Genomic DNA, 26,456 nt, shown 5'->3' with positions numbered 1-26,456 from the left:
CATAAGAAATGCATCGTGGGGTGGACTGCAGAGAAACATCTCTGAAGGAGGCTATCGGGGAGGGGGGCACTGTGGCACGGTCCCGGAACGATGCGCTCGGGGCGCTGTTTCTCGGAGGGAGCGAAGGGAAGCAGGAAGGGAAGGACGGGGGGGCGCGTTTGAGTGTGGTACCGGCGGGCAGGACGCCTCGCCAGGCGGGAGGGCGGTTGGCCAGTTTGCAGCTCGGCGGGCTCGGCGCCTAGGTTGTCCCACCTCAGCTTCCCCCTAGCCCCTGCGGGAGGATGAACCTGGAGCGGCTGAGGAAGCGGGTGCGGCAGTACATCGACCAGGTGAGGCGGGTAGGAGATGCCGGGGAAGGGGCGGCTGGCCCGCTGGCGTTCCCTGAGGCTCCTGCAGGGAGGGATAAGCAAGCTCCAGGCTCTATAGCAGCGGCGAGGGGGTTAAGTTTGAAGTAATGCCCCGTTTCCCCTGGCAGGGAAGGAAACGGGGCCGGGAGCGGAGCTCGGTGGGCCAGGAGCGGCTGGGGGCTGGAGCGGGTGGCATATTCCAGCGGGTGTGTGTGTGGTCCAAGGCAACTTCCTCGTTCGCAGGAAGAAGAAATCCCGCTGTGAAAGCGGTAGGGCCGCTTTGCGGGCTCCCTCCCTCGCGGGCTGTGCAGGTTCGGCCATGCTTACCTGGCCATTGTAGCTGTCCATCGTACGTAGAGATGCCCTGCGAAGCTGCAGACTGCTATTAGAAGGGCAGGCTTGTTTTCATTTTCTGATGGATTCAGCATTTATGTTGCTGCAGGGCAAACAAACAAAAACACAACCGGAAATACGCATTAGTAAATCAGATTAAGTATAGCATGAAGCTGTGCTGCTCTGTTTCTAGTTCAGAGACTTGGTACTGTTATCTCTGGTGAGAGAAATCCTTCTCTTCAGTTAGCACAGACATTTGTGTGGATGGCCAGCAAGTCTGACAGAAAGATTGATTGGGGACCTAAGTGAATTTGGTGTATTTTACTGTTCTGTTTTGCTGTATTCATCTGAATTAAACTACTTAAGCAAGCCGCTGTGTAAGGCAGCTGTATGGACACTTGTGCAGTTCTGGGGAAGGGGCATCAGGAAGAACATAGGGCTGCTGCTTTATGTGATATAAATATAGTCCATTTACAGTACTGTAAAACTACTCAACAGAAGTCATATAGTGCCTTGTAGGCCTGGATTGTGCTGTTCTCTTGTGACAGAGTTATTTAAACCTCAGTTTGCTTTGGGATTTTTTGTAGATTTTTTTGTTTTTGTTTTTTTTTTTTTTTTTTTTTGGGGGGGGGGGTTGGGGAGAGTGCACTTTAAACTATTCTCTTGGAAAATTTGCACTTAATCTGCATCAGTATGGAATATAGGAACACAGGATAAAAGAGACCGCTTAGGTCATGGAGCGTAATGCTTTGTGAGTACTGGAATACAGTCACTGTGCGTTTTGGAAAGGCTGCCAAACTGCTACTTCTAAAGCGTAAAACAGTCTCCAAGATTGTAAGCAAACTCCACACGTGTAATGTTGTGAGAAAGAGCAGAAGTGATCCAGGCTTTTCTAGTGTTGCAGGTCCTTGCAGTTGCAGGGTATCTGTTAAATGTCCAGCAGCTCCTGGGAAGCATCTTATGCCCCATAGCATGGAGAAGGATAGAAAAGAACAGAAGCCCCGTTGCCATATGTATGTAGCACATACCTTTTGGACAAAGGTATCTGCGTTTTATTTAAAATAAATAATCCCACCTCAAATTACTTTTTGATATCCTTTAGAAGTTACAGAGCTGGACCTTTTAAATTATTTTTTGAACTTCTGAAGATCTCAAATGTGAATCGCAGTTCGTTAGGGACTACATGCATAGCATATATGTGAATTATGTACAGTGTATTTCAAAATAATCCAGGAAAGCTAACTCCAAATAAATACTAATTATTTCTAACATGCCTTTACAGCAGCAGTATCAAAGTGCCCTGTTTTGGGCAGACAAAGTAGCTTCACTGTCTCATGGTAAGTAGTTGCTTTTTACATTGGTTTTGATTAACTTCTTTCTGACAGTGTTCTTTCTGGTGGGTTTTTTTAAAGCTGCTTGGCTAAATGTTGAAGTTTTGAGTCTTTTCTATGTGAGTGCTTTTCTGTGATCCTTGGAATGCCATTTTTCCCAATAGAGCAAGGCCAGTCTTCCTTCCCTTTTGAACTTTCGTGTTAACATTAGTGTTTGGCCAAACCTTAAGGTTTGCCTGCCTTAAGAAACGAACAATCCCCAGAGCTACAAGTGACAGTGGTGGTTTCCTACAGGATTGACTGTTGCTCTGGATGATAAGTAGAATGCAGGTTTACAGTGAGCCTGTCTGCTCAGAACCTATGTCTGCCTACTGCCGTGGTGCATTTACACTTCTTTAACTGATTCTAGGTGCTTAATCCCACAAAAGCTTTAGTTGCCGTTAAAGAAGGAGGGTACTAAGCTGTGCTTCTGCAATCATAACTTCAAGCTGCAGAAGTCTAATGCTTTCAATTTTGTTGTTGTTCTTTTTTGTGATATTTTTTGAGAGACAATTCTGGGTTTTGGGATTGGTTTTTTCTGCCCTATGTCCAAGGGCAGGGTAACCCACAACTGCTGCTTTTTTTTATGTCTGTATCACTGTTGTCTCCTCCTCATGACAAACCTCTAGTATAAGGTTCTCTGTATTCTCTGTCCAGTGCACTCACTATCCCATTTCTTTAAAGTTAAAATCTAATTACTTTTTCATTTTAATCTGTCACTGATAGATATTATACAGTGTGCATACAGATATATATACACACACCCCCCCCCCAAAAAAAAACCCAAACTTTGTAACTCAATAGGATGCCAGAATAGGGGAAAAATACTTTCCTAGTGAAGCAAAAGTGAGTATTCTGTATGTTTAAAGATTTATAATTTGTTCTTTTTATTTTAGAGGAACCACAAGATATCTACTGGTTGGCGCAATGTCTTTACCTGACAGCTCAGTATCATAGAGCAGCGCATGCCCTTCGATCGCGTAAGTTGGATAAGGTAAGCTATTTCAGTCAACAACTTATTACTCTCATTCCACTTTTAAACCTCTTTTGCTAACTAGAGTGACATTCACTATCAGAGAATATATATGGGAAGAGTAATTTAAAAACAAGTACAGCCCAGTGTTCAATTGGCCAGATAGGGTCACAGAAAACAGATGAGGTCCAAGGACGTAACTGCAGCAGGTATAGGAAGGTGGAGTGTCACTTCAGGTGTAGTTGTTTAAATTGTCTTTCAGCTCTGCTCATGAGTGGTGAAGGCAAGACTGAAGGAAGTCACTTTTGAGAGTTTAATAGTAAGTGTTCCAAACTTAGTTGTTTTGGTCAGGAAAGATTTTTGGAGGTGAAAGGGATGAAGAAGCCATAAAACCGAAAAAGGAGAGAGCAGAATGGAATTTAGCAGTGTAAGTAAACGCGTTCTTTATAACTAATACGTATGAAACTTCTCTTTCAGTTATATGAAGCATGTCGCTACCTTGCAGCTAGGTGTCATGTGAGTACACATTTTAACCACTACTGGAAACAAATCTAACTAAATAAAAGATGCATCTTGGGAAGATTAGGTGCCTGACAGGCAATGTAGATATCTATGTTCATTGGAATAACAGGTTTAAATTTTGTGACAGTTAATTTCATTCTTAAACCTTCAGTATGATCACTAAACCCGTTGTAGTACTATTCTGAAAAAATCCAACTGACGTTTTTTCCAGGAAAGAAAATACCCCCCAAATATTTTGTGAGGAAAGACCATGAACCATTTTTGTCTTATGTCTGAAATTGTAGATTAAACATAGATATTTTAAATAGAACAATGTGCTGCTTGTAGAATAAGGTGATTGTATGAACTATTTTTAGAAGCCTATCTGCTTCTGTAGTTGCAGAATGCTGAATAATAGATTTTTCTGTAGGTGTTAATTTTATTACTTTCTGTGTATTATAAATGACTAGTAAAGTAGTTGACTGCAGTTGTGAAATGACACGTCCAAATAAGAATATGCATGCATGAAAAACCTGCTGATGAGCACTGGTTGTTATAATCTGTGCCTTTGAAATGTGACACTGTAAGTATTGGTGCTTTATGTACAGATGTTTCACATCCCAACCTTGTTTTTTATCATGCACGTGTTTGGCTAGTATGCTGCAAAGGAACATCAACAGGCCCTGGATATTCTTGATATGGAAGAGCCAATCAACAAAAGGCTTTTTGAAAAGTACTTGAAGGATGAAAGTGGATTGAAAGACTCTACCACAGACTGGGAGATGTCACAGTCCTCTGTAAGTAACATTTTTAAACAAATCCCTGAGAAACAAAATGTGTGAAGTCAGAAAGTGATTTTACAGCTGTATGAATCTGAAACTCTGTGTTTACGCTTTCTTTTTTGGATAACATATTTTTTAAAAATGCCGTATTGTTCTCTTTTCAGTCAGAAGTCATGTGGTAGCTTGCCCATATGTAAAAAGCTTGGTTTGCAGAGATGAAGAGTGCTTTTCAACAATTTCCCCTAAATTATTTGCAGACGCTTTACAGGAGGTTCATGATCTAGCATTGTTTTCTAGAGTCTTTAAGCTCTATGCTGCAGTTTCACTCTTGATAATGTAAACTAAGGTTTCTTTCAGCTGGGCTGCAGGTTCTGAGTACTAAGGCAAATTTTCTTCTTCTCCAGTTATTTTTAATTAAATACTTCCTTAATCACTCAAGTGTTGTTCTCAGTGATTTATTGATCATGCTTGAAAATGACAAGACATGAAGGTGAGGTTTTTGACGCTTGATGAAAAAATTCTCCATAGGCACACAGTTAAAAGGAATTGGTACCACGTACAGGCTGAAGAGTATGTGAAAATTCTTCGGAGTTATGAACTGAAGCTTATTAGATGAAACTATAGTGAAGGTGATTGACAGATGCCCTTTTACCTGTAAGACTGAAGTAGCAAAATGGGTTAAAACATCCATGTGAATTGATTTTTGAATGCTGGTATTAATGGGCTTAAAGGAGAACTGGATTAAACAGTTACTGTTGTGCACCTTTGTGTGAACATTTAAGCTACAACTGCAAGCAAAGGAAGAAGTCTTCAGCTTTGCCTGTTCATTCTTGGTACTCTGGCCCAGGTGTTTGCGTGGCTGATTATTGAACTAATCTGGGAATCTATTTTGACTGCAAAATAACCCAGCCAAAAAAACCAACTTCATCAGCCCTTACCTTCACAAATGCTTGTGATAATGTAGTTCACTAATGCGAGGATGGGTTTGGTTTGCCAAAGGAGAAAACTGCTGAAGTGGGTGCTGCTACAAGAAATTTTAGATCACTTTAGGGCTGTAGCTTTTTCAATCTTGATTTGATTAGTCTGCACAGACACTACCTCCAGAGTAGGAATGACTGCTCTCTGAGCTGGTAACAATATTGCCACTTCAGCAGCCCCCTGGGGTTGATTAGTCATTAATGCAGCTATCCTGTTTCTGATGTGTGAGTTCCTGAAGGAGTTGGTCTGTCTAGTTAGTCTAATGATACAGATACCTGATGTGTTAACTTTCTCCAAGTCACTTCTGTGGTCTTCTAACTGAATTGAACACTCATCTAGGGAGTTTTGAAAGATCATAGTTATTAGACATCATAGCACAAGCTTAACTATGGTAATAATGATCTTTCACTACTTTTATTTCTTAAAGCATCTGTGTCTTGGATTGAAAAGAAGGATATATATTTTCTGCTCAAAGTAATTTGAGTCCATTTGGCCTTATTCATCTGTACTCAGTCATTCTTGTCTTGCATGAAATATGTGATTTCACAGTCAACAAAGAAGTGAATCACCTTTGGAAGTGACTATTCCCCTATATTGAGTATGAAGAGAATTTATTCTAATCAGCTTACAACTCAATATCAGAGAGCTGGATGCTAGAAGTAGAAAATAATCTATCCTCCTATTTATTTCAAGCATGTGTTTGTTTGGCAGTAGATAACCTGACACAGCATTCATTTGACTTTTCCGAGATGATAGAGACAATATTTTATTTACAGACAGCACTAGAAAACCAGGTTCTGTCATACATGAAATGCTTTTTACTTTTCAGGGAGCCCATTTGATTTGTGCTCAAAACCAAATTACAAACATTGATTCAGTCTTTGACCTCCAGCCCTGCTTTCCCACCAGATCAAGAGCTCTATATGCCTTTTGCGAGGGAAGATCTATGATGCTTTGGATAACAGAACCCTAGCAACATACAGCTACAAAGAGGCCTTGAAGCTTGATGTTTACTGCTTTGAAGCATTTGATCTTTTAACATCGCACCATATGCTGACAGCACAAGAAGGTCTGGATAGTAGTATTTTTCAAATACAAGTAAAATTTAGCTGCTTTCTCAATATGCCTTTTTCCTGGATAAAAATTAAAGCAATACGATAAGGAACAGACTTTAGAATGTATAGAATATTCATAAAAATGAATAGAAAAATGTATGAAATGAATTAAAATTATAAGCCACTCAAATTTACATTTGAACTGTATTTTCCAGTCTTGCAGTGCTAAAAATTAAAAGAAACAAAGTAACCTAGCTGTCCTGTTTGTTAGCTCTGGAAGCTTCTATGCTCTCTGCTCAGCCTAAACGTTTTTCCTGTGTTCTCAATTTCAGAGGCTTTGAACTCACAAAACCCTACTGGTGTTTGCTTAGTTGTAGGAGGCAGTGGTTAATATAGCATTCCGAGTGATAAAATTTGACATGTAGAGTAAATTGAAAATAGTGGTGTGTTAGAGCCATCTTAATTAAATTTAACATAAAAGTGTAGAAGGAAAAACTAAGAATTAAATAATTTATTTCCGTAATTACTAGTATTATCTGGTTTACTGTATCTGTACTGTAATCTTTCTTGATTCAGGATAAGCATCAAAATTATTTGCATTTCTTAAGTCCTTAAAATGTTGGATCTTGCAATTTTTTTCTGTAATACGATCACTTAAATTTCTTTTTTAATTCCATAGAAAAAGAGCTTCTTGAATCTCTACCTCTTAGTAGACAGTGTACAGAAGAAGAACAAGAATTGCTTCACTTTTTATTTGAGAATAAATTGAAAAAGGTAAACTCCAAACTGACTGAAAAGCTGGAGAACTGATTGGAAGTCTTGACTTCAGGTGTAAATTTTCTTGGATTCAGTTTATTGTAAACATTGGAATAAATAAGGGTTTTGTAGTTTTGGTTACTTCAAAATTTATGATGCAGTAGATATCACTTTATGGGGGTAGTATAACAGTTTAGTGTACTTATTTCTGGTGTGGTGCCAACTTGAAATTCTGATTTTTAGCTTTATTTCTTGAAAAACTTCTAAGTGAGGAAAAAGAACATCAATAATGTAGGCAATGTGTCAGATACAGTGGATGTGGTCAGAGCAGTGGATGTGGTCTACCTTGACTTCAGTAAAGCGTTTGACACAGTCTCCCACAGCATCCTCATAGCTAAATTAAGGAAGTGTGGTCTGGATGATCAGGTAGTGAGGTGGACTGCGAACTGGCTGAAGGACAGCAGCCAGAGAGTTGTGGTCAATGGGGCGGAGTCTAGTTGGAGGCCTGTATCTAGTGGAGTGCCTCAAGGGTCAGTATTGGGACCAGTATTATTTAATATATTCATCAATGATTTAGATGAGGGAATTGAGTGTACTGTCAGCAAGTTTGCTGATGACACTAAGCTGGGAGGAGTGGTTGACACGCCAGAAGGCTGTGCTGCCATCCAGCAGGACCTGGACAGGCTGGAGAGTTGGGCTGTGAAAAATGTGATGAAATATAACAAGGGGAAGTGTAGAGTCCTGCATCTGGGCAGGAACAACCCCAGGTTCCAGTATAGGTTGGGGAACAACCTATTAGAGAGCAGTGTAGGGGAGAGGGACCTGGGGGTCCTGGTGGACAGCAGGCTGACCATGAGCCAGCACTGTGCCCTTGTGGCCAGGAAGGCCAATGGCATCCTGGGGTGTATTAGAAGGGGGGTGGTCAGTAGGTCAAGAGAGGTCCTCCTTCCCCTCTACTCTGCCCTGGTGAGACTGCATCTGGAATATTGTGTCCAGTTCTGGGCCCCTCAGTTCAAGAAGGACAGGGACCTGCTGGAGAGAGTCCAGCGCAGGGCAACTAAGATGATTAAGGGAGTGGAGCATCTCCCTTATGAGGAAAGACTGAGGGAGCTGGGTGTCTTTAGTTTGGAAAAGAGGAGACTGAGGGGTGACCTTATTAGTGTATATAAATATATAAAGGGTGAGTGTCATGAGGATGGAGCCAGGCTCTTCTCGGTGACAACCAATGGTAAGACAAGGGGTAGTGGGCTCAAACTGGAACACAAGAGGTTCCACTTAAACTTGAGAAGAAACTTCTTCTCAGTGAGGGTGACGGAACACTGGAACAGGCTGCCCAGGGAGGTTGTGGAGTCTCCTTCTCTGGAGACATTCAAAACCCGCCTGGACGCCTTCCTGTGTAACCTCATCTAGGTGTTCCTGCTCCGGCAGGGGGATTGGACTAGATGATCTTTTGAGGTCCCTTCCAATTCCTAATATTCTGTGATTCTGTGTGATACCTGAAAATACTAGGATATACCAACATTATTCAAGACTACTTTTTTCCAAAGATTATGAGAACACTGAGAGTCAGCTGTAAATTGCTCAGTATTCATTTCTACAGCCTACACTTACACTACTGACACTGGCAAGCATTTCACATTGTAAATGAGCTTTCAAGTACATTATAAAGAAGCATTTTACACAGTGTATGTTTTATGGACTTTCAGTTTAAAACTAAGAATTTTAAGAAGCTTAATACTTCTTAAATATTCTTCTAGAACTACAAATATTAATACTTACATACCTTCTGATTTTAGATTGGTGGTTGTTTCACATGTTGTTTGTTTTGTCTTTCAGTATAATAAACCCAGTGAAACAGTGATTCCTGAATCAGTAGATGGTCTTCAGGAAAACCTGGATGTGGTAGTATCCTTAGCTGAAAGACATTATTATAACTGTGACTTCAAAATGTGTTACAAGCTTACTTCAGTGTAAGTATACAAAGCAACTTCGAGGGTTTTTTTTCTCATATGGTGAAGTATAATAGTTAGGCCTGGATTTACAGTGAATATTGTTGTTCATTGCAATCTGAAAGTTTCAGGTAGTTAAAATGTGTAGTTTATGTTTGGCAAGACATTATTTTTGTGGTATGTAACAGTAGTATCCAAACTAAAACTCCAGTTAATCAGCAGTGTGCTGCACTTCCCTCCATCCATCCTTACTCTTGTACCTTCAGTTCTGTGTACTCTCTACCTGCTTCGTGTTTGGCCTTCAGAGTGAAGAGGTTTGGATCAGTTGGTTAGTTAGGAAGTACAATTTCTCTGGCTGATTAAAAGTTATGTTCATTTTAATATGCCAAGTTTTGTGTCTCAGTTGTTAAGTAGCCCATGTATACACTGCTGCTTGGTTGCCAGATGGGTCAGAACAACAACATGGATTGCTTCTCAACTACTGTAAATCTGAACATATGGTTGTGGAGCTATTTTTCCTGCTGGCCTAACAACAGTTACAGCTACAGTTACTGCTGGCCTAAAAACAGTTTTAAGAAAACTGTATTTTTGTTTATGTAATGCATAGTCTTAGAATATTAGTGTAATAAAATAGAAGGGGTTTGGGTCGTTTTTACTTTTAATGGTACAGCTTTTTCTTAGCTGAAACAAGTCATGACTATGTTGAATATCCCAAGGAGACCAGTACAGGCAAGATTTTTGGGAAGGCTGTAGGCAATGCTGACTGCTAGGGTGAATTTAAGCATCTGAGTAAAATCGTGATGCTGTTGAAATAAATTACTCCAATTAAGTAAATGAAATTATACTATTGCATCTTTGTTTCTGAAACATAAATACCCCATCCTATCTAGCAGAAATTGGCAAGAGTAAATATCTTCTAGAGAAGGCTATCCCAGAGCTTGGAAGTGAGAGTCTGAGAAATCCATATAACTTCAAAGTTTTAGACTTCCTTCAAAAGAGCATTTAATATACTTGTGCATATGTTCTTTTATATTTTTCATTTGAAGTACTCTGAACTATTTAAAAATGTCAACTAAACTTTTAACTATTCCAAGGTGTACTTCTCAAAGAATAGAGTCATGATGTTCTACCTCTGATTTAAGACATTCTTCGAGAGTTCAAGACATCTTTTTTTTTCTGCTTAGTTCACCAGATGCTTACAGGAAGGACACATGCCTACATGCCATGTCCTGCATACAGTCTTGTCTGTGAGACTATCTTCCATTTCTAAATGCCACAGGAAATAAAAAATTAGAACTGAGCTAAATACATTTCCTAAGGCATACTGCTTAGTGTTAAGCTCAGAAAGTTGAGGACTACTGCTTGAAAGTTTCTGTCAAATGAATGGAAAAGATGAACAGAACTGTTGTTTTCTACTTGCTGGTTAAATTTGAAGTGACCTGCAAACAAGTATGCATTGTATTCTGTTTTTCTGTTTGTATATTCAGCTTGCCAGAGAATTCTGTTACTCTCTTTTGTTAAGCTGTATTAATAGTTATTTTTCTGGCCTTAAGATAGCTTTTATTATGCTGTTAATAGTTACTTTCTAGTCACAAATAATTTCCCAATGCCTGAAGTGGTAGTTAACTGGAAAATTACATACTATAAAAGCAGTGTGCTTATAACACATGAAAATTTTGGAAGTGTGCATTGCAGATTTTTTAATTTTTTTTTTGTTCATTTGTTTGTGGTTTTTTTTAGAGTAATGGAAAAAGATCCTTTTCATGCAAATTGTTTACCTGTGCATATAGGGACGCTTGTGGAGCTGAACAAAGCAAATGGTAAGAAACATAACATTTAATATGGGTCAAAAGAAGAGTGTAAATCTTCAATTTTAAAAAATAATTAAGGATTGCAAGAAACCCCCTTAGATACCATTTTTAAAATTGCATCTATTTTAACTCCTACCTGCAGTTTCAGGAGAACAGTGGTACCTGGAAAAGAAAGGACTTTCAGAACTGATTGAGGGGAGCAGTAGTGCAGAGCCTTTAATTGAGTGTCGCTATCTTTTAACCACTGGGTTATGTAGCCAGATAATTAGTGAGCTATACTGCTACATATCGTAGAATGGATTGGATTGGAAGGGACCCAACCCCCTGCCATGGGCAGGGATACCTTCCACTAGACCAGGTTGCTCAAAGCCCTGTCCAACCTGGCTTTGAACACTGCCAGGGATGGGGCAGCCATAGCTTCTCTGAGCAATAGAGAATTTTTGTTGTTTGATTTCTGGTTTGCGGTGATCTTTATAGAGTATCTAGGTGTACTTTTTCTTCTCAACAATAAAATATATTAATTTAAACTAGAAGGATCTTTTTAGCAGTGTGTATGCTCTAGGTAGATATGCTTATTCCGTATTAGAAAAAATTCTAGATTGTTGTTGTGAAGGCCTCTTTTTTTTAGTTCAGAGAAGTTAATAATCATGCAGCACCTTTGTTGGAATTACAGGAATAGCTTACTTGCAGCTGGCATAGCTTTTTCTCATTTCAGAATGCATAAAATCATCCAGATCTTGTAACGAACTTGAATGTCTTTAAAACCAATTGGAAAATAGAGTAAAGGAGCTCATATGATTTACAGTATTTCAAAGGATGGTGCATTGTATGTACAAAATAAGTCATTAGGTGTACTAGTACTTCTCAATGTTTAGCAAATGTACTTTTCAGTTACAGTTAACTACATCTGAAAATGTGGCCAGTTCTGATTTTTTTTCTTCAAAGTCTGCCTTGAGAATCGTCTTGTAAATATTTGCAAGCCAGTTTTCATGTTTGATTTTTTTCTGAAGCCAAGAATTTATGCAAAGTACTCCAGGACAGGCTCATCAATTTAAGAGCACTGTACTCAGAAGAAACAGAAATTTTATCATAGAATCATAGAATACCAGGTTGGAAGGGACCCCAATGATCATCTGGTTCAACCTTTCTTGGCAAGAGCACAGTCTAGACAAGGTTTCCCACCACCCTGTCCAGACAAATCTCAAAAGTGTCCAGTGTTGGGAAATCTACCACTTTCCTGGGGGATTATTCCAATGGCCGATTGTTCCCACTGTTAAAAAAATTTTCCTCTTGTGTCTAACTGTAATCTCCCCAGGAGTAACTTGTAGCCATTGCCCCTCCTTTTTTCCCATGTGACCCGTTGTAAAAAGGGAGCCTCAATCTTCTTTGTAGCCACCTTTTGAATACTGGAACGTAGTGATAAGGTCTTCCCTGAGCCTTCTTTTCTCAAGGCTGAACAGACCCACTTCTCTCAGCCTTTCCTCATGACATGCTTCCCAGTCCTTTGGTCATGTTTTTGGCCTTTCTCTGGACCCTCTCCAGCTTGTCCACATCTTTTTTTGCATAGTGGGGACCAAAACTGAACACGGTATTCCAGGTGTGGCCTAACAAGCACTGGCTGGGACAATGACATCTTTATCTCTGCTGATGAAGCCCTTGTTGATGGAACCCAGCTTCCCATTGGTTTTCTTTGCTGCAGGAGCACACTGTTGATAAATATTGAGCTTGCTGTCCACCAGAACACTGAGGTCCCTTTCACAGAGCTTGCTAGCTGGGTAGATCCCAGCCTGTGCTGCACTCCTGGATTGTGTTTACGTAGGTGCAAGATGTTACATTTATTCTTGTTGAACTTTATAAGGTTCTTGTTAGCCCACTTTTCCAGCCTATGCAGGTCTTCCTGCAGGATGACTCTCCCTTCTGAAGTGTCCACTTCCCCGCTCAGTTTGGTATCATTGGCAAACTTCATCAGGGTATGATTGATTCCACCATGCAGTTCAGTGAAGACACTGAACAGTTTTGGGCCCAATACTGGTCCCTGGAGAACCCCACTAGTGACTAGTTTGAAAAGGAGCTATTTAACCACCACCCTCCGGATGCAGCAGGTCAGCCAGTTCCTCACCTACCACACAGACTCCTTGTGGAGACTGTGACACATCACAGCTTCTAGGCAGAGGCTGTGGGAAACTGTATCGAAAGCCTTGGAGAAATCCAGGTAGACAGTGTCCACCACTTGCTCTGCATCAACTGCGCAGGTTACTTTGTCATAGAAGGCAGTCACATTTGTCAAGCACGATTTGCTTCTGGTGAATCTGTGCTGGCTTTTCCCAGTTGTGTGCTTCATTTGTCTTGTGATAGCCCCTAGGAGGATTCACTCCATAACCTTTCCAGAGACTAAAGTAAGACTGTCCCATAATGCTGTTTCTTACAAAATTGCATAGGCACCAGAATTGTAATCCTGTATCTGATTGCTTCTGCTGTTAATATGAAATCTGTAGTAAGTTATTCTAATAACTAGAGTTATTATTTTAATTAGAAAAGTACTCATGGAGAATTATTCCAAACAATATAACAACTTACTTGCTTTTGTCCTATATTCAGCATATTAATGCAGGGCATTCTACTTTGAAATTGATCTAGCCAATATGTTATACCTTTTGAATGTAGGAACTTCAATACTGTTTTGTCTTGATGAGATGTATTTAATAGTAATACTGCATGCATTTATTTTAATATATACACATGACCTAAGCTGTTGTGGAATTCTTAAAGGGGTGGGACGTAAAGCTGCTTATTTATGTGCTGTAAAGACTTAACGGGGTTGGTTTATTTGGTTTTAGTTAACTGAAGCAGCTTGAAGCATTACCATGCAACAGAAAACACTTTTGTTCACTTTTGTATTAATAACATTAAATGGTCTAGAGATTTTATATAGAAAGCTAAAGGGCTTGAAATATCTTAATGTTTTAGCACATTTTAATTTTCTTTTTTCTTTTCTTCCCACTATGTAGAGCTTTTCTATCTTTCTCACAAGCTGGTGGATTTATACCCAAATAATCCTGTAAGTTGTTCTAAGCCTTCACTGCCAGGTAGCTTTTTTCTAGGTGAAAGTGGATAAAGCTTGTAATGCAACAGTCAGTCTGAGCAACAAAATTCAAAATCTGTTTCTGGGTGGAGCTAGTAAAAAGGGTTTACTCCTTTTATTTTCTGTGCATTGAAATTTTCTTACACCAAGGTTCTTTCTTTAAAACAAAGTGCATGTAAAATATACTCAATGTGAAATACTCACTTTCAATAATAATTCAAAACAAATGCCACAGAATTCCGTAAATGTCTGTGGCTCCCTGGACAACCTTTTCCACTGTTTAATCACCCTCACAGTGAAAATTATTTTCCTTTTACTTGGTCTGAATTCTTAGTTTTGCAACTTGTACCCATTGCCTCCCATCCTATCGCTGCACCTCAGAGAAGAGTCTGCCTCTGCTGTCTGTGTTCCCTACCATTAGATAATTGAAGACAGCAGTAAGCTTTCCACATAGGGCTCTCTTCATGAGGCTGAACAAACCTGGTTGGAGATGCACATGCCAACAGTTTTAGCTTGTCTTTAATAAATAATTCAAAGAGCTGGCTGTGATTTCAGTGAAAAGTTTCTAAGTTTTCCAGTTATAGTCTATTTCTCTGTTTTGCGTCACTAAAATCAGTGTGATACGTCTAATAATATTCCATTTTGATTTTAATGCACAGGTGTCATGGTTTGCAGTAGGATGCTACTACCTCATGGTTGGCCACAAAAACGAACATGCCAGAAGATATCTCAGGTAAATTTTTTTTTTCTGTTTTTCCTTAGCAGATCTGTTGCTCACTTGCTAAATAAATATTTAATGTTCACCATTGATTGAAAACTCATAAAATAAATGGTAATCTCAATAAGTTGGTTACTACTAAAATAGTCCCTTTGTTGATACCCTTTTCTTGTTACAGAAATTTAGATCTCATCCGTCTAGATACTTTCAAAATTACATACTTATGTGGAATCTCTTTTGGCAGTCACATTCCTGTTATGGGCAGGTGTAGGCCGTGCATTCGCTCATGCTGCCAAGCTAACTACAGCTGGGTAATAAAGCCTCAGTTCTTAGCTTAAGGATAGTCTGGTGGTCTCCCAGCTTCAGGTCTTAAAGGGAAGAACTGGATAGAAAATTCTGACATTTGGCTGTCATTCCTTCTCTGCACAAGCAGCCTTGGGCTAGTTGGTCAGTCAGTCTGACACCCTTTCGTGTAGGTCTTCTGATGTGATATTTATGTGTTTACATCTATGTGATAGAATATATTTATTTTGAAATGTATAGCTAGAAATGCTTTTTGTAACTTGCCCTATTCACCTATTGTATTATTATGTTCGGTACTGTCAAATAATTCCTGCTGTCCATGAACAGCAACAGAAATAATACAGTGAATTCTTGAAAATACTTGATACTTTCAAGTGCTGAGTAGTTTGAACTTTTAAAATTAACTTTGTTTACCACTGGTGATAACAGATTATTTTAATAGATACCTAACTATGTGGCCTATCATTGCTATGTAAGTAGTCACCTGAAGCAGATGAAGTTTAATTTCAGATGTGTTTGCTTGTGACTTGCTCTTGTTGTTAGCAAAGCTACTACACTTGAGCGAACCTACGGGCCTGCGTGGATAGCTTATGGACATTCATTTGCAGTTGAGAGCGAGCATGACCAAGCAATGGCTGCATACTTCACAGCTGCACAGCTTATGAAAGGGTATGTCAAAAATGTCATATTTAGGAATATAAAAATTAATCTATAAATAGTGTAGAACATTCATCTGTATCCCTTTAAACAGTAGGAATACATCTGCAACAGTTATCTGGTAGAGAACAAAGGAGGAAAAAAAACCCAAATAATTTCATCATCTGCATTTAACTGCATTATTTGTGATTACTGTTGTGATTTTTATAAGTTCTAAAGTAAAGCTTTATATTCAGGCAGCTTGTGTTCTGCCTGAAAGCTCTCTGAAATTTGCAAATCATGTTTGTCATACCAGGTCATAAACTGCTATATAGTAATATCTTGAACAGCTCTTTCATGCTGTGGAGAAAGTTGTAAAATGAGTCGCAGACTAATCATGGGCATGCTGCATATACAACTACTGGTTTTCATTGTAGTTAATGGTAAATGTAATCCCTCTAGTTACTACTTCTTCCATATTCTATTTGTAAATCAAATATATGAGGGAAACTAGGAAAAAAAATGCTCAGAACTAACGTAAGTATTGAGAAAATGTGATTCTAGATGCAGGTTACAATTATGTATTGGAGTTCAAATTTTTCGTCAGAGTTAATCAATAACTAACAGAGATGTAAAGTCTTTTAAATTGCACCTTAGGTTAACAGCTAGCTTAAAACAGCTTTTACTTGGATGTACATAAAGATATGCAAACACAGCATTTCTTTATAGCTTGTGATGCCATTCCTGATAAGTGGATGTTTGTTTTATTGTGGTTTGGATTTTTGTTTTGTTTTGTTTTGTTTTTTTAGGTGTCATTTGCCAATGCTCTATATTGGACTGGAATATGGTTTGACCAACAACTCAAAGTTAGCTGAAAGGTTTTTCAGCCAAGCTTTAAGTATTGCACCTGAAGATCCTTTTGTTATGCATGAAGTTGGAGTGGTTGCATTTCAAAATGGAGAGTAAGCTCGCAAAATACAATTTAATACGATCTTAAATATGGATTATCCTGAAGTGTAATGTGCCAATATATCTGATAAAGTACTTACATTGAACTGTAGTTTCTTTTGGTTCTAGTTTAGATGGTGTTTATCCTAAACTCTTGATTTCTACATTGTTATTTGTTGTTTAAGTTTTAATGACGAAAGAATTTAATGCTTGAGGAACATGCAGAGATTGATTACCAGTACCTAGTAACTTCCAATACCTAAAGAGGCCTACAAGAAATCTGAGAGGGACTTTTTACAGGGGCATGGAGTGACAGGACAAGGGGAATGGCTTTAACAGAGGATAGATTTAGATTAGATATTAGGAAGAAGTTCTTTGCTGTGAGGGTGGTGAGGCTCCGGCACAGGTTGCCCAGAGAGGCTGTGGCTGCCCCATCCCTGGCCTTGTTCAGGTTGGACGGGGCTTTGAGCAAGCTGGTCTAGTGTGAGGTGTCCCTGCCCATGGCAGGGGGTTGGAACTAGATGATCTTTAAGGTCGTTTCCAACCCATTCTATGATTATCATCTTGTGTGTGCCTTTCGTTGTGTAGTTGCATGCCTTGAAAAGGCATCTGTCACCTGTCTGCACACACAAGTGTGCAGTGCACACACATGCTATAAAATTTTGTACAGCAAAATGTTTTGTCATCTTGGAAGATTCCAAATCTCCTGAAATATTCTGGAAAAAAAACCCCTAATGGATGTAAGATGTATTTAGTGAACATTCTCAGTTTTAACTTTGACTTGTCAGCACTTAGGAGCACATGCATAGTCTATTCAAATGTAAATTAGTTTTTACATCTAATTTCACTCATACGACGAAATAATGTTAAAGAACTGTTCTTGTAATACAGTTTTCTTATGCCACTAATGAAAACTCTTCACTAATTTACTTTTCTTTCCTCCACCCCTCAATTCTTAGCTGGAAAACTGCAGAAAAGTGGTTTCTTGATGCACTGGAAAAAATCAAAGCTATTGGAAATGAGGTATTTTTCCTAACAACATTCACAATCCCTAATGTGTAAAACTCTGGGAAATTTTGCAATATCTTGTGACAAAATACACTATGGTTATTTTAGGATAGAAGCAATAAAATATAAATTTCGCTTTAAAAGTTGGACCATTTATTTCTAATGGAGTATGGTGGGGTTTTAGATGAGAACCATCACACTTTATCTTCAGTGCTACAGGATAAGGCAAAAAGTATGTTTCTATATGAAATAAAAATAAATTCAGCATAACATTCAGTTATAGTCTGGGAAGCTGCAGTAACTTGGAATTGCTGTGTTATTTTGCAGGTGACAGTGGATAAGTGGGAGCCTTTATTGAACAACTTAGGACATGTCTGCAGAAAACTCAAGTAAGCAGAGTACTAGAGCTTCATTTAGCTCAAATACTGCAGAAATGTTTTCTCTAGGCCTGCTTCTTATTTATATCAAGATTATGTACCACATGAGAGCAGAGTGGAAGTACTCTATAGGAACAAAATTCCCTAAATCAGCTTCTGAAGATAAATATGTTAATTGCCCCTTATATCCAGTTTACTACATGCAACTTAAAGTACTTAATGTAAATGCCTTTCCTTAACTATTGGTTAGTATTTGATAGAACTTTTAGATGCTTGAATGGGTGTGAATTCTAACTGGCTGCTGTACCAGACCTGACACACTTGAGTATGTTCAGTGATTTAATTAACAGAAAATGGGTTTTGTGCTGATCAATTGCTTGGATCAGTGTTTGTGGGGTTCTTATTGAAGCAGAAGACTCAGTGACATAAACACAGCAACAAAGTATTACTTTATGGCTTGTGAGAACAGAGCTGTTTCATATTTCCATTTAATGAAGAGAAAGAGAAAGTGCAAAGTGCGTGCAAAAGATGTAACAGTTTTAACATAGAGAACTGTTTTCTCCTTAATTACTTTTATCTGATTTTAGCCAGTGTTTTATTTAATCAGTACCACATCTTTCTTCTTAGTGTCATGGTTTTAATTGTCAAATTGGTGCATACTGTAATTTTTGTTTCAAATCTCCTAATGAGAATGTGATTATGGTAGATACAAGCTGTACTTATGTTTTGGTAGTAATTGCTTTGTGTTTGAGTTGCCAATTAGTCTTCATTTTCATTATGAAATACAGATGTATAATAGTTACCTCTTCTGCCAAGATCAAACAAAAGGCACTGCTGCTGGAATCTATTCATGAGTATAATTGCAGGTTTTTGGTTTTTTTTTTTTTCAAATACTTGTTTCAGTTATTATTCCTTTCATTTTGGGGGGGGGGGTGTTAATTTTCACAATAAGTTGGTAACTGCTTACATCACACTTAGGACAGCTTGCATTGTTATTTGTTCAGGTTCAGAAACCCAACCTAATGTATTTCTATGTCATTGTAAAGCATCTTTCAAGCAAACTGAGAATTCAGGCAGCTGTACATGTGCTTTGAGAACTTAAAAAATTCTTTAGTAACTAATTTATTAGTATTTGTAATATATGATAATTGTTATATGAAAAAAACATACTGGATATATGCCTACTCACTAGTATTCTTGGTTGAAATTTCAAAGCAGCATATTAAAATACAGTGGTAGTTAATTGGACAGGTAAATAACATTCAAATCATGTGAAAGGTTTGTGCTGCAAGCAAAGAGTTGCATAATTTTTCTGCCTCAATTGTTACTTAATGCTGTCTGACAACTTCATGTGTTGCTATTTGCATAATTTTAGTCTAACTATAGACATTAAAATTTCTTCTGAATAGACAATTGCTACCTTTAACAAGCCAGATGTGTCAGTTTCTCAGAGTAATGCCATAATGTACATTTAATGCTTGTTTTATAAAATAACAAATGCAATAAGCAGTCTCATTAATGGATAATTTTCAAAGAAAGGGTGGCTGGTATTGGGAAGGATGAACATGGGTATGTGTAAACCCTTCTTCTGATAGAGACTAGCAAAATAGAAGTGACAAAAGTACCAGTGCATGCAAGCACAAAAGTTGTGAAATTTCTGCCCAGAGAGCTTCTCTCACTTTTCAGAATGAGTGATTTAGTCTTGTATTGCTCTTCTGCTCCCCGGGGGAGGAAAATGAAGGCTACAGAAGGAAAGCTAATGTTACAGTGAACTGCATTAAACTTCTAAAGCAACTTATCATATCAAATTGCTGCGATCGTCTCCAAATGGGGCCTGGCTGTAGGCAGCTGTTTTGCTGCACAAGGGAACAACAATTTCTCAATTATATTGAGGAAGAAAATTGTCAGTATCCACAAGTACATTCTGTTATGTTCAGAGTATGAAGCAATGATTTTGAAGTTCTTGCAGGGCCGTGTGCCAGTGAGATAAGGAAAATACCAGTACAGTACTAGAAAGACACCTTTCACCCTGCGGCTTGCTAACAGATCTTCTGTATTGAACCCTAACAGGAAATATGAAGAAGCACTGGAATACCATCGCCAGGCTCTAGTATTAATTCCTCAAAACGCTTCTACTTACTCTGCCATTGGCTACATACACAGTCTAATGGGCAATTTTGAAAGTGCCATCGACTATTTTCATACGGTATGTAGCGGGTTTAAATTAAAGTGCTGGTCACAGATTCTGTTACTTACTTTTTCATAAAAATCTTCCAAAGTTTTCTATTGATGAAGTAAAAGCTGGCCATTTTGGAAAACTTAGTACTTGGATCCTTTTTTGTTACAAATCAACTGAATATCATAATTGTCATATATATTTTATGTGCGTAAACTTCTCATGCAGCTGAAATAACTTAAAATACTTCCAACGTATGCCTTAAAGTAGATATTTTAAAGTGCAACATATGTTATGCGTCATGGTTTGTAAATGATTCTCTCTCTGTACACACATATATACCTTGTCTTGAACACTTCCAGGGATATGGAATTGTTTAAGGCCAGGTTGGACAGGGCTTTTAGCAACCTGGTGTAGTGGAAGGTATCCCTGCCCATGGCAGGGGGTTTGAAATAGCTGATTTTTAAGGTCCCTTCCAACCCAAACCATTCTGTGATTCTATGATTCTATATTTGTTTCTGGTTTTGTTTTTTGTGCTTCGCTTGATTACTGCTTCATACAGTTCACAGAATAATATTACTTTCTTTGTGCAATGTTTTGCTTGTACAATGAAGACAACTGCTGTGATAGCATTGTTGAGCAACAAAACAACAAACTTAGCACCACTGTGGACTGAAGATGTAAATGGTGTTATTTGGTACTGAATACTTTCAACTGTTTTTTTAATAGGCTCTTGGTCTTAGGAGGGATGACACATTTTCAGTCACAATGCTTGGACATTGCATAGAAATGTATATTGGTGATTCTGAAGCCTACATTGGTAAGTCTTTCACTTATGTGACTGTTAAAGTCATCAAGTCTTTTGAGAGGAGTCTTATTTTTAGTCAAGAAAGACTGTCTACCAATACCTAGTTAACTTACAAAGTAGAGTATGTTTTTGTTTGGTTGAGGTTTTTTTGTTGGTTAGTTGGTTGGGCTTTTAATGGCTAATTGAGTCAAAACTTATCAGCAATTGCAGCTGACCGCTGTTTTTTGTAAGCACCATGACAGTAAATTCTTAACAGAATAAAGAAAGGAAGCATTTTGCCATGGAAGGTGGTGATGGGTTTCTTTTATAGGAAATACTGATTTGTGTCAGCTTAGAAACTAAAGGAGGGGGGTGAAATAAAATAGAAATGTGGAGTTAAAAATTGGAGCACTAATGCTATCACTGCTGTAAAGAGATATGGGCAAGGCATTTCATTGTGTCAAAACTCTGCTCTGTGGAGACAGGATAAATTATTCTGCCTCCAAAAACACAGCTTTACATGTGGTAATTAAAAAAAAGCGCTTCCTAACAGTAATATGTCATATTGCCACAGTTGGAAATATTATTTGAAAGCTTTCTCTCCACCAAAAAACTACTTGTGCTTCATTGAACTTAGTGATTATCTGTAATGAACGCAGTTGATGTACTGTCCAGCATGTTAACATGGCTGAAGCCAGTAAAAGCCATCTGTGTTACCTATTGCTTTTCCTGCAGATTTTTTGCACAATTGAAGCTTATGTTTCTCCTCAATATTATCAATATGTAGTCAGTTAACACATCCGGATGAACTGTGCAGATGTGATACACGTTAATTCAGACCATGCTGTGTGCAACTTAAGTCAGCAGAAAAGCCTCTTAGAGGATTGGGAAGCAAATTTGCAATTACTTCTCATAACAGAAATCTGAGTCAGAGTTGTACCTCTTACATTGTGCTTTTTTAAGAAAGGGGGCTGCTGGATTTTTTCAGAACAGCTCTATCAACTTCAGTCATTAAGCAGTGAGAGCTCCCTGTTGGTCTGAAAGCAGAAAATCAGTAGTTTCTGGATGATAGCTTCTTTGGCATACATTTTTGGGAATGCTCATTTAGAATAAACTAATGGTTTGACTGTTTTCCTAGGAACAGAGATCAAAGACAAATTGAGATGTTACGACTTTGATGTACACACAATGAAGACATTAAAGAACATAATTTCACCTCCCTGGGATTTCAGAGAATTCGACATAGAAAGACAAACTCTAGATGAAAGTGGCATAGTAACATTAGAGACATCACATCAAAGAAAAAGTACAGATACCAGCCACCCACTGGAAGAAACATTTGAGATTGAAATGAATGAAAGTGACATGATGTTAGAAACATCAATGTCAGACCATAGCACATGACCATAAATGCTGATAGAGAGTTCATTTTGTTGAAGTATAATACGTTTGTTTTAGCATTTTTGTTATGGTGTTCTACTTTCAAGAATTTACTATTTTTCTATGAATTCAAACTACTACTCTGTACTTAACACCAGAGAAATAATGCTTGCCTTAAGGATGATTAAAAAGAGTAGGTGGTGGACTGTTTCTACAAAATCATACAAGATGAAGTAAAAAATAAATTCACTTTTTTTTTAAACTGTTTACTGATCTGTCTGACATCAGTAAGACTGTGAAGGCTTAAAAATAGTACTTCACATGGAACTGTTCACAGTGTTGTTAAATTGAATAGCCAGTCTAATATAGTAGTATTGTGGCTTCTGAGTTTTCATTCTGTCTGTGTGTGAATGCCTTCTCAGTAAATAAACAGAATTCCATGAAGTTTATACGTGCTACTTCATAAATATGTATTCGTTTAAGGAGCAATTTCAATGGGTTTCCATCATTTGACTCTTATTTTGGCATACATTAAACTAGTGACAAAGCATGTACTTTGTTATACGTTCTCCCAGTTATTAATTTCAATTCTTTATCATATAATTGAAAGATCACTTGAAAACTTTTTTTGGGAAGCTGACTACACCACAGACATGAGTGGTGTAAACATTAAGATCAATCAGTCTTACAATTAGTGTCATAAGAAAGTTGTAAGCCACAGTGTACTACCATAGGGACCACACTCCCTCTCTTCACACAGTTGTTTTGTCAATGCAAAAGATTAACTGAGTAATACACATATGCTCTTTTTACAAGCCTCTAAAGTGTGGTATTTTTAAAGTCATTGGTTCACTGGAAAAATGAAGAAGTAAAACATACACCTCTGAAACAGCAGCAGTGACTTGTCTGTCTACTAAACAGGACAGGTCTGTCTGCTGACTTAGCATGAATGTTGAATGTATTCTGTGTAATTCTTTTCCTTTGTTGCCTTTTCCACCTATGTGACTGTGGGGCTTATAATTAAAAACTTAATGCTACAAGCTGTCATAATATTTTCTTCTGTGACCTCCAGTTAAGTATTGGCATTTAATGTTTAGATTTCCTGAAGTGAAGCAGGCCAGGCTTCAGTGTGAAGTACTTTCAGAACTCAAGAACTAGCAGTTTTTCTGTAGTCAAAGATTTTTCATGAAATGCAAAAATTATTTTAGTCAGCAAAGTAAAATCATTGGTCTAAAATGTAATTTCTACACTGTATCACAGTGTATTTGTGTATTTTTATACATATGTATTTTCAGTTACACTTTTAGCATCACATGAATGTTTGGTTATTGTAATGTAATTTTAGTCCACTTTATTGGGGCAAGGTATAAAAAACCCTGACATATTAGAGTGGATCATGGAAGATTCCCTATACCTTTTTATGGCACTTTATGTAACTGAGACAAGGGATGAAGACGAGTACCTGTATTGAAGTCTTGCTGTCATTCTTACTGGTCCTTTTAACTTTAACACAATGTTTACTTTTGCCATGAAGTAGGTATCAAAGGATGGTCTGAAACTGTAAACTTTGGAGTGATTTTTTTTTTTTTTTGTATAGTGTTTGCATAAACTGGAAAATATAAAATACTACTTTTCATCCTGCTACATCTGTCTCATGGCTCCTTGAGTTCTCAGTGACCAGGTTCCGATTAACCAGGTTAATCCTAAGGTTAGTAGAGACCACTACTTGGAAGAAATTGCTAGGTGGGAAGGCCTTCATTTATCTAAGGACTCGTTAGCCAATCTGAGATACCTGCTAGTGAATCAAAATACTAATTTCTCTTTTTCCTGTTTTTGCCATCTTATTTGCTTGCTGTGCTGACAGACTTATTTGCTGTGACTATGTCTTCATTCTTTGACTATTCCTGATAGCGCTCTCATGAATCCCCATCTGGATCAGGGACAGTTCATCGTATTCATGTAGGCTATGTGTATTGTATCCAGAATATTGGACAACCAATGGTAAGACAAGGGGTAGTGGGCTCCAACTGGAACACAAGAGGTTCCACTTAGATTTGAGAAGAAACTTCTCAGTGAGGGTGATGGAACACTGGAACAGGCTGCCCAGGGAGGTTGTGGAGTCTCCTTCTCTGGAGACATTCAAAACCCTCCTGGACGCCTTCCTGTGTAACCTCATCTAGGTGTTCCTGCTGCAGCAGGGGGATTGGAGTAGATGATCTTCTGAGGTCCCTTCCAATTCCTAATATTCTGTGATTTCCACCAAACTCATAAATTCCTTAATATGAGTTCAAGTTTTAGAGCCACCTGCACTTCACAGTGCACGAGTAGTGAGTGAGGAAAAGGCAGGGGACAAGTCTGTGTTTTAAGAGCAATGAAATTGGGTGGGGTGCAGGAGCTCCCCTCACTCTCCTATGAGCACCAACACGGTACTGCAGAGAAATCTAGTTCTGTCTCAGTGACATGACAGCGGGAACTGTTCTGTGGCTCCACAGCAGAAATTATGCATGCTTGTTACCATTCCACACATTGGAACATAAGGATTGGAGCATTTGTCCAGTGCAGAATTCAGTACAAATCCCATATTTTCTTAGCCATTAGAAAGTTAAGGTGAATGAAAATGTTTTAACTTCCTAATTCTAAAACATTCACTAAAGTTGCACATTCTCCTGAAAAACAGGGGATGAGCTGTCAGTCCTAAGTGGAAAAGTCTTTATCCAAGCAGAGTATGGGGAAAAATTAATCATTAAGAAGGCATATGCACCTCCTGGCCAGCACTGTGTCTCTTTCCTTGTGCAGGTCATTGAGAAGGTCACAGTGAGGGGTTTCCTTGGGTTTTGGTATCTGGTAGTTTGTGTGTGGTTCAGGTGGCTTCTTATGTTTGAAGTAAACTGAAGACTTTTCCTGGGCACCCTAAAAGACTCTGGCCAGTTGAAACTGTGATAAACACATAAATGTACTGGCTTTCACAAATCACAGGTGTTGCTATGTGGATATAACTGTATGAGTTCGCAGTAACAGAAACAAAGCTTGCTAAAGACACAAGATTAGACAACAAGTTGAAAATGCCCAGAACTCTTGAGCAAAATGGAGTCACACAGCAAAAGAATTTCCAAAGGTAAAAGAAAAGGGGGGGACGGACGGACGGACTTGAGATGAGGTAAGCTAGTGCCTGGAAAACATAGGGTTAAAGTACTTTTAGCTTAACTTAGGTGGAAGAACAATGTTTGTTTTGTAAGTCTGTGGTGAGATAACAGGATTTTGTGGCCCCACTAAACATGACTGAATTATTTCACACCATCCTTCTACTTATCAGTTAGTTTGGAGACAGTGCCTCCCAAACATCTGCTAACTTCAGATGCTCCTTGTCTGCCCATCCTGTTTTGCTTGCAATAAATTTTGCAGGAAGGTCACACTGTTCTAAATCTTTGCCAGCTATCAGAACCCTACAGATACGGCTCGTTTCAGAGAGTTTTGTGATTACTGGGACATCCAACTGTGCCAAACGTGAAAAGTACACCGTGAGGAAGACTGCTTACTTCATCTTGAAGACCCCTGCCCTCGATCACCGGAGAGCAGTGCTCAGAGGCCAAGAGGAGGAGACTTACGATAATAAGTTCCTGGAGCTAGTTATAATATTGCCCGCCTATACGTGGGAATTATGAATATGTATGTGGCTAATGCAATAGTGAAAGTATATAAACCTGTAACAAATGCTAATCAGTGCGCCTCCGGCTATGGTCACGGGCCCAGCGCTGTTGCTTTTGCTTTATTGACTTTGTCCCTCAATAAAACCCTGTTATCTCGATTAGAGGAGTGAGCTCGTATTTCACTAAACTCTGTAGAGTTTGTCTTAACAGCTACTAATTAGGCAAGTCTTATCCTTTAAAGGATCTTTCTGCGGCTACTTTTAAATCTGTCTTTATGGATCCAGAATGACTGTAACCAAGAAGGCCATCAGATGGATGAAGTAACAGCAAAAGATTGCTACTGCACACTGGGTCTTTTGCCTAACATCAGTCATGAATATAAGCCTTAGGTTGTTTCCTTTTACCTTTTATAGTGCAATTTTAATTGACAAAATAGTTTAAAAGATTGATAAAAGTTACTATTTCTTCCTGCACTCCCCAGTTATGACCTGATGGTATGACAGCTCCGATCTCCATGACAAGAGAGAAATGAACAAACT

The 26,456-nt window shown here is 38.5% G+C and overlaps 1 protein-coding gene across 1 annotated transcript; it reads left to right on the top strand.

The window, feature by feature from the left end:
* The first annotated feature begins 252 nt into the window (after positions 1 to 252).
* On the top strand, positions 253 to 22,988 carry CDC16 (cell division cycle 16). Its single transcript, XM_080613240.1, has 18 exons — positions 253 to 329; positions 1,963 to 2,017; positions 2,947 to 3,044; positions 3,501 to 3,539; positions 4,181 to 4,321; positions 6,194 to 6,353; positions 7,019 to 7,113; positions 8,932 to 9,065; positions 10,785 to 10,864; positions 13,864 to 13,913; positions 14,597 to 14,670; positions 15,502 to 15,627; positions 16,404 to 16,556; positions 17,502 to 17,565; positions 17,878 to 17,939; positions 19,998 to 20,133; positions 20,833 to 20,923; positions 22,029 to 22,988. The coding sequence occupies exons 1-18, from the start codon at positions 282 to 284 to the stop codon at positions 22,292 to 22,294; spliced, it is 1,872 nt and encodes a 623-aa protein (XP_080469366.1). The 5' UTR covers positions 253 to 281; the 3' UTR covers positions 22,295 to 22,988.
* The last annotated feature ends 3,468 nt before the right edge of the window (positions 22,989 to 26,456 follow it).

The sequence above is a fragment of the Psittacula echo genome (assembly GCF_963264785.1).
Source record: "Psittacula echo genome assembly, chromosome: 3".
Taxonomy (NCBI): domain Eukaryota; kingdom Metazoa; phylum Chordata; class Aves; order Psittaciformes; family Psittacidae; genus Psittacula; species Psittacula echo.
The sequence above is the reverse complement of the archived record's forward strand: the minus strand, read 5'-3'. Positions and strand labels throughout refer to the sequence as shown.